We start from the raw sequence: 8,136 nt of genomic DNA, 5'->3' as shown, positions 1-8,136 counted from the left end.
ACGTTTTTTGCTGTCGCCATTAGTATTGCAAATGGGTTTATACCGAGGGAGTTTAAATCCGTTTTTAAAACTCTATATTTACGGTGCTTATACCAACTCTGGATCTCCTGCCCAAGGTTCAAACCGGCAGATTGGACTGTATCGAGGGCTCGCTCCCCTTTTTTTATGTTTTTATTTTTTAACCTGGTTTAGAGGGGTTGGTTTAAGGCCCTATTTATCCCCTGAATCGGGTTAAGCCTCAAAACGCCCCCTGTAGGGGCATATTGGGAAGCCCCAGATACGGCCTAATATGTATTGAAATTTCGAATCTGCTCCTGCCCACAAGAATTCTACCCCCAGCCACCTCTTATCAGTTTCTAATTAATTAAATTAAATGTGGGATGAAATGCTATGAGAGAGAGAGAGAGACTGTTGAACCCACCGTTAGAATTCTTAGCCCCACTACAGTTGGGGTAAGTGCTTGGGATGAAATGCTATGAGAGAGAGAGAGAGAGACTGTTGAGCCCACCGTTAGAATTCTTATCCCCACCCTACAGTTGGGGTAAGTGCCTGTTTAGAATTAATACTAATACATGGGCATATATGTGTTTAGGGTGAGGGTATTTGATATTTTGAATTGTTGTAATGTATATGTGTTTTCCGTGATACAGAATACAAGCTTTTACACTTTTACATATTATGGGACATAACAGAGCTTCATTTGACAGGTACATGTAAAATGTGGACCAAAGTGTACTTAAATGAGAGTTACCAATTACTACAAGATGATATATTTGCTTCGGAGTTCACACCAAGCATCCGCTGAGGTCATATTGGCGCCCCACAGCACCTCCCACCCACCCCAACACCCATGTATTGGGAACATTTCTCCGTCATAAGGAAGATGTTTCCAGTGCACGCTGAGATGTGCATGTGGGGCACCAATGAGATGTGGCATCTGCTACCACCTTCACCGATTAACATACTCGGGAATCTGGGAGACGGAACCACATGACCTACAACTACAAGTAGTATGTTATTGTAAGTCTTTAGATTGGCTTGGTCATGGTCCATCATACTACTGAAAAGAGGTACTGGCTCAAGATGGGCGACGCTAATTGACATAATCAGGTTTAGCCAGGTGTAACCCCTTAATCGAATTAATATAAACTTGGACCAGAATTCTTCCAAGTCTCAAAGTATAGATACATTTTTAGTCGGGCTGATCATATTGTTCCGGCAGGTCGTTGATATGTATTTTTTAAGTATTTTCCCAAAATTTTCATATATTTAAACGTTAAATAACATATAAACCAAGTAACCATTAACCAACCCCTTGTGAAAACATATAACTCGAAAAACCCACTCGGGGTGTATGATAGTTTGAACCCTGGTTTTGAAAACTCGGATGGTCAGATTGGTTGATCAGGAAATTGGTCAAGTAATTGGTTCTATTTCAAGCGACCCGCACCCAAGTGATCGAACCATTGATCTGGACAATAGTTTTTGACTGTTTGGCCGAAAAACCGCGAGAATGGTTCCATGTCTTATCTGATTTTTAAAACCTTGTTTTGAACCTTATCGAACCATTCAATTCAATCATTGAAACCAACCACACTATCAGTTAAATTGATGAATTGGAGCCGAATAGGATTAACTGGGTTCCAATCCAGATATTTGAACGGTGAGACGTGGGAAAGACATTATTTGTCTTCTCATGAAATGACTTGGACAGAAATCAAAATGCCACCTATCGGCTGTTTCACAGAGAAGAATAATTACTGTGCATTTCACCATGATTTTACCAATGCTACAGTACGCATAAGGATCGGATTGGGCGGTCGCCCTGTTGGCAAAAGCGAGAGAGACTGCTCGATCAATGAAGCGTGACCTGAGGATTTACAGCAAAGTGAACATGCTGAAGAGACGTACAATTATATGTTTTGAATATATAATTTGTAATTCTATCAATCTTGATTTAACAAAAAGCGACATTGATGTAATGTAATGTTATCATCCCTTACTCCCTAATGATTTCAGCTCATGACCATCTTCATAATACTGTCCAGAAGCTTGTCGGTGCAACCTCTTCATGGTGAACCAAACCAAAATGCCCTTTAACCATATAAAATAATAAAACCAGAGGTGGACAATTCAATAGAGTACTAGAATGAATGAGAATCACCACACCACCACTTAATTACGCAAAGTGTGTGCTTTCATCTCAAACCCACCTGCGATCTTAAAAGTAAGGGAGTCAAGAGCGAGTTAATTTGAAGTTATTCTAAAAAGAAAAGAAAAGCAACAACGTTTAATCCGGTTTTACGCCCTGATATCAGTTGGGGGCTGTTCACCATTCCGACCTCAAGAAGCCAGCCCAGCAGGCCAACAACAATGATGGTGACAGCGCAGGCAGCGTTTGCTTGCTCAGGTTCCGCGAAGTATTAATTCGTATTCCGTCTCTTTAAATCGATAATAAAACCCAGAGTCAAATCACCTCTCTCTCTCTCTCTCCCTCTAAACACCCCTCGTCTTCTTCTTACGTCTGCCTCCTCTTCCTCCTTGTTTTGCTAAGAAACAAGAAGTCCAATACAGAAAAGAAAATAAAAATGAAAGAAGACGTGAAGAGTGGGGGCGCTGAAGAGAATGAAGAGGAAGTAGTAGAAAAAATAGACTACGTCTTCAAGGTGGTAGTGGTTGGGGATTCGGCGGTAGGTAAGACCCAAATTCTGTCCAGGTTTGCTAAGAACGAGTTCTGCTTTGATTCCAAGTCTACCATTGGAGTAGAGTTCCAGACCAGGACCGTTACCATTCAGGGCAAACTCATCAAGGCCCAGATCTGGGATACTGCTGGTCAAGAAAGGTAACGAGATTAATTATCTATGATCCCACAAACCTCGTTCGTATATACTATCATAGTATCATCTGTTGTTGGTTGTTACAACTTACTAGCCATGCATACACGAGAAAGGAATTAGATAAGAAAATGAAAAAGAGGGAGCAAACATTTAGAAAAGAAAGCCTAGCTTCTTCCACATGTGCAGTGTGTTTGACTTGACACTGGGAATGGAGTGTCAGTCAATTTCGGTGCTTGAGCCTGGATCATCGTCCGTCTGCATCTCTGTTTGATGATCAAACACTAATTCATTCATTACTTCCCAGCTTTGTACGTACGTACGTGCTGTAATACACCACTCTTGTCTTCTCTGTTCGGGGAATTCCAACTATAGGTCAAATGTCACCGGAAAATGCTGATGGTAATGTGAACCTGCATTGATTGAAAACACAACCCAGCAGGTGAAATCCAAAGTCCAGACTCTAGGCACCCAACTGGTCAACGTTTCCCTGGCTGAAGAGGGAGAAATACCCAGCTTTAATTAGTTAGTTCTAAATAAGTTAATTAATTAGATTGTCTGGTCTTGGGTTGGGTTGCTCCACCAAGTAGAAGCAACCCATTTTATATGATGATAACCAAGACCTGATCTTTCAATTTGTCTGGGTGGTGGTCGGTGCTTTTGGAAGATGGAGAAGGTGGCTCAAGAAAAGAAGTTCATGATAACAATAAGGACACAACAACAGGCAGGAGCTAGACCACCATTTTTAACTTCTTAAGCATTGAATAGCAGACACCATGCATTAATTAAAACAACAACAAACTTTACCGATTTGTGCCGATGAGCGTTTTCTGTCTGCTTCATAAAAAAAATGGTTTTTCACTTTTCCTGATTCCTGAATGGATAGGTATCGAGCAATTACTAGTGCGTACTACAGAGGAGCTCTGGGGGCCATGTTGGTGTACGACATCACAAAGAGGCAGAGCTTTGACCACGTTGCGAGGTGGGTGGAGGATCTACGGGCCCATGCCGACAGCTCCATAGTGATCATGCTAATTGGGAACAAGGCAGATCTCACTGATTCCAGGGCAGTCCCCACGGAAGACGCCGTCGAGTTTGCTGAGGAGCAAGGCCTCTTTTTCTCCGAGACGTCGGCCCTCAATGGAGACAACGTGGAGAGTGCCTTCATTAGGCTGCTGGAGGAGGTTCATGGGATGATGGTCTCTAAGAAGGCCTTAGGCTACTGCAATGAAGGAAAAACCAGAGCTGAAGCTGAAGGTGATGTGCTGATGCTCAAAGGATCAAGGATCAATGTCATCCTTGGGGATGAGTTAGAGATGAGTGAGCTGAAGAAGGCATCTTCTTGCTCTTCTTGTTGATACTTGATAGATAGATCGTCCAAGTGTTTCTTTTCAGCGTTCCCCAGATCATCAGATCAGAGTGCAAGTGTGCAACAGAACACAAACAAAGCACAACATGACATATATCGGCGATCCTTCTCAGCCATTCCCTCCATCTGTCTTCCAGTGTCCGTCTCTGTGTTTGTGTCGTGTGTTAATTTGGAATTCCACTAGGAACAAGCGTGAAATTTACAACTGTTTGATAAAGTCGACTTCTGCTCGCGATGGGACCGGATGTAATTTGTAATGTTACGTACTACGTACTAAGCAGAAGATACCATTGCTTAATTTAACAATAATTTATATCGTACTGGATGTACATGATGATAGATATACCATTGCTTTGATCGAACGGTGGTTAATTTTTATTTATTTCGCTTTGTTTGTTACAGTCTTATAGAGCATGTCCTAGGCTCCTTAGCTATCGATTCATAACAGCCTCAGTATATTGGTCTGTAGAACAGTGATCACCACCACGGAATCAAAGCCCAAGGCTATGTTTGGTTTGAAGGAAAAAGTAAGGAAAGGAAAGGCAAGGAAACCTGAAACCTTGTATAGGTTTTGATACCTTTCCCTACATTTTCCTTCAAACCAAATATAGCACAAGAGAACTATCTGGGTCTCCATGTATCGCCCAACTTTTTTTTTTGGCAAAGTCGATTTGACTATACGAGATTAAAACGAGACACAGTTTACTTGAAAGATGATTCCTTCCAGCTAAGATTGAAATCAGTCCGGATTTCTTACTAACTCAATTCTACAATCTTCTCTACTAATCCAATAAAATAATGCCACCTGTAAATATGTTTTAGAATCCTAATTTGTGCAAATAATTAACGGCTGTTATTGCCCTTCCGTTACATCTTTTCCTAAAAAAATCTTTTTTTTTTCTTGAACATTATTTCTTTGTAATTCCTCTCACTCTCTCTTTTCTGGTGTTATTTGCTATATTCACGGGACAATAAATTTTTGTCACCTAACATCATAATTTTTCTCACTGTAATCATCTCATTATATATATGCTGATTAGGACGATCCCATCTCAGATGCCCTCTGAACCTCTCAAAACCCTTCAAATATAAGTCAATCTCTTATTCAAGATGTATGGAAATCCCACCTCCAATTCATGTTGAATCTACATCAATCTTGTTAACAACTTGTTTTGAACAGGTTAGAAAAGGTAGGCATCCCCTTATTTTTTTTGCTTTTACTTCCGTTTTCATCATCTTTGCTTTTGCAACTCAATCGAGTATAGACACTACTGCTCTGTTTTCTACAACTGAAACAAGGGAAACTAGTTCATTGCCGGTCATCCCAAATTCCACTCCTCCTTTGAATGGAAATCTACCATTGTATATGGAGGCTAGTAGACAACCGATTCCAAGCCTAGAATCCAAATCATAACAGTTCTATTATGAGACTCGTTCTGCTCACTTTCAGACCAGAACCTCCCTTAATCGATCTTTGATGGTGATTTGCCTTTCCATTGAGTAAATCTTGGAATGCCATTGCGATTCCATTGAGCTCACAATTAGGTCAAGAACACCCATCTTCACTTCAGTTTTATCTTTGTAGTAATTCCATGGGCCGAAGATAACATCAAGCAGAGAAGAGAGGCAGAATCATGCATATTTTTTTTTTAAGGAATACATGTCTAATGGAGGGATAATAACACCATCTGTGTTATTTGTAAAGTTAAAGATTCAAAAGACGTTTAGGTACAGGTGGTATTGTTTTATTGGGTTAGTAGAGAGGATTATAGAATTGAGTTAGTAGGAAATCTGGGCGCGATTGAACTTAGCTGTTAATAGGTAGTCTTTCTAAGTAACATTCGTGGGATTAAAGGATGTTACACCCTTTTTCTTATGCATAAAGGACCATGAAATGAAAACTTTATATCGCAATATAGGAGGCAGAAACTTCAGTCAGGTTGATGTCTTATTTATTTACTTAAGTGGGTTCGGTCAAGTTATGGGCCAATCTTAATCATGAACATTTTTAAAGTCCCTAAAGGCAAATCGATCATCATCTCTAAATATGAACTTTGGCCTGGATCCAAACTGATTTCAGAATCCAAATTTATCAATCCAAACCTAACCAGTTTTTACTGTTTACCTACTAGTTTATATAAAGAATGGATTGTCCAAATACAAAGAAAGTTTACTTTGAATCAGGGGAAAAAGTTTGTTAAGTTACTGATAGGTGCTTGAAAAATAACACATTTTTAAAAGTTGTAATAGGGTTTTAAATTAGATTGCAGAGAAAGGCTTTGGAGCACGAGGAGATTTGATTCAAGGCTTTCAGATCAGATCCAGTATATAGGTTTTGATGGGCATATTGGATTCGATAGATGACACCGTTTTCATCGATTCATCAAATTACCAACTTTGAATACTCAATACAACAAAGGCCTCATCCCAACTACAAACTAATTGAATATAGTTCATTGTTCCATTCTAAGGCTCAGTTTGGTTTGCAGGAATAAGGGTCTGGAATCAGAATTAGAATGGGCTATTTTGATTTCAACTGTTTGGTTGGGTGGAATCGGAATTCACCAATCCCTGCCCCTCCCCTGTGAATGAAATCTCATTTCTGCTGATTCAATTCCTATTTTCATTCCTATCTGAAGTTCTGAACCAAACAGAATATGTAAATAGATCATTCTGATTCCGATTTCAAAGGATTTCAATTCCAATTCTAATTCTGATTCTGACTATGAACCAAATGGACCCTAACTTTATTGTTCAATTCTTAGCCCTCGTATCACTTCTTCCTCAACCCGCATCCTCCTTGTCATGTTCCTCAGAACAAGGTTCAAAGTATTGATGCTTTCGCAAAATTTGTGTACCAAGAGTTTAAATTGACGAAAAGATGTTATTTTATTTATTTTTCTTGTTTGACCATTTGACAAATTATATATCAATCAAGTATTAACGTTCAAAATATTTAAAATCACTTGACTTCCAATATTTACAGTATCGAGACCCTGAAAACCTTATACCTTGCAACATTTTGAACCTTGTTTCAGCATCCCCATATCATAAATTTACCCTACTGATATGATACCTTTCCAGTATCATAAATTTACCCTACTGTTCTTATAGAACAATAGATCAACTGTATTTTGGATATACTTCCTAAAATAATAACCGTCCTATGTTGTTAAGAGAAGATACAAACTATCAAAAGAGAGACACCTAAAACTGAACTTCTTTGGAATTTATAGTCAATGTTAGCTTATACCTTTAGTGGCATGGCTTATATATATTTTTTATATGAGCTCTTCTAGCCCCTTCAAAAGAAAATGATAATAATATTCTCTTTGAAGAAAATAAAGAAAAATGACAAACTTGAGTGAAAATAATTCCACAAGGTTCTTTTAAACCCACATTGCATTGAACTCTTCTAAAACCGTAAGAAAAACTATGAACTCTATTTGCTCTATTGGCTTTTCGATTTATTCTTTCCATTTGGCACATAATTACCAAAGTGCCTTTCCCATGTGTTTTAAACTTAAAACAAGAAAAAAAAAAAAAAAACATAAAACAATCCTTTTGCATTAAATAACTCCATTTGTCATAGGTTTTTGAGGTTTATGCCTATCTATGCCTTGCTTTTTGAGGTTTAAGACTTGAGCCTCTTTCCAACAAACATTTAAGCCTCATATAAAGTTACGAGGCTTAAACCTTAATGCAAAATGCGAACACCCCACCTTAGGGCTTAAGCCTTTTAAAGCTATATGTAATATGCCCCCCCCCCCAAATTAAAAAAAAAAAAAAAGATAAATGCCTACCAAGTCTCCGCTACAACCACCAGAAGACATTACCAGCACCTTCACATTAACATTATCAAACTAATGTCTGTAGCTTCAAATTCAAGACCTCGGCAACCAGAAGGGTTAGCTCAGTTGGCATGTTACGATA

The 8,136-nt window shown here is 38.9% G+C and overlaps 1 protein-coding gene across 1 annotated transcript; it reads left to right on the top strand.

Moving 5' to 3' along the window:
- The first annotated feature begins 2,059 nt into the window (after positions 1-2,059).
- Positions 2,060-4,585, top strand: LOC104594049 (ras-related protein RABA3). Its single transcript, XM_010254171.3, has 2 exons — positions 2,060-2,842; positions 3,721-4,585. Exons 1-2 carry the CDS (start codon positions 2,589-2,591, stop codon positions 4,190-4,192), a joined length of 726 nt encoding a protein of 241 aa, XP_010252473.1. The 5' UTR covers positions 2,060-2,588; the 3' UTR covers positions 4,193-4,585.
- Positions 4,586-8,136: the final 3,551 nt, after the last annotated feature.

Source organism: Nelumbo nucifera, chromosome 3, assembly GCF_055504915.1.
Source record: "Nelumbo nucifera cultivar China Antique chromosome 3, China Antique-T2T, whole genome shotgun sequence".
Classification (NCBI taxonomy): domain Eukaryota; kingdom Viridiplantae; phylum Streptophyta; class Magnoliopsida; order Proteales; family Nelumbonaceae; genus Nelumbo; species Nelumbo nucifera.
Note: the sequence above shows the minus strand (reverse complement) of the source record. Positions and strands in the feature narration are given on the sequence as shown.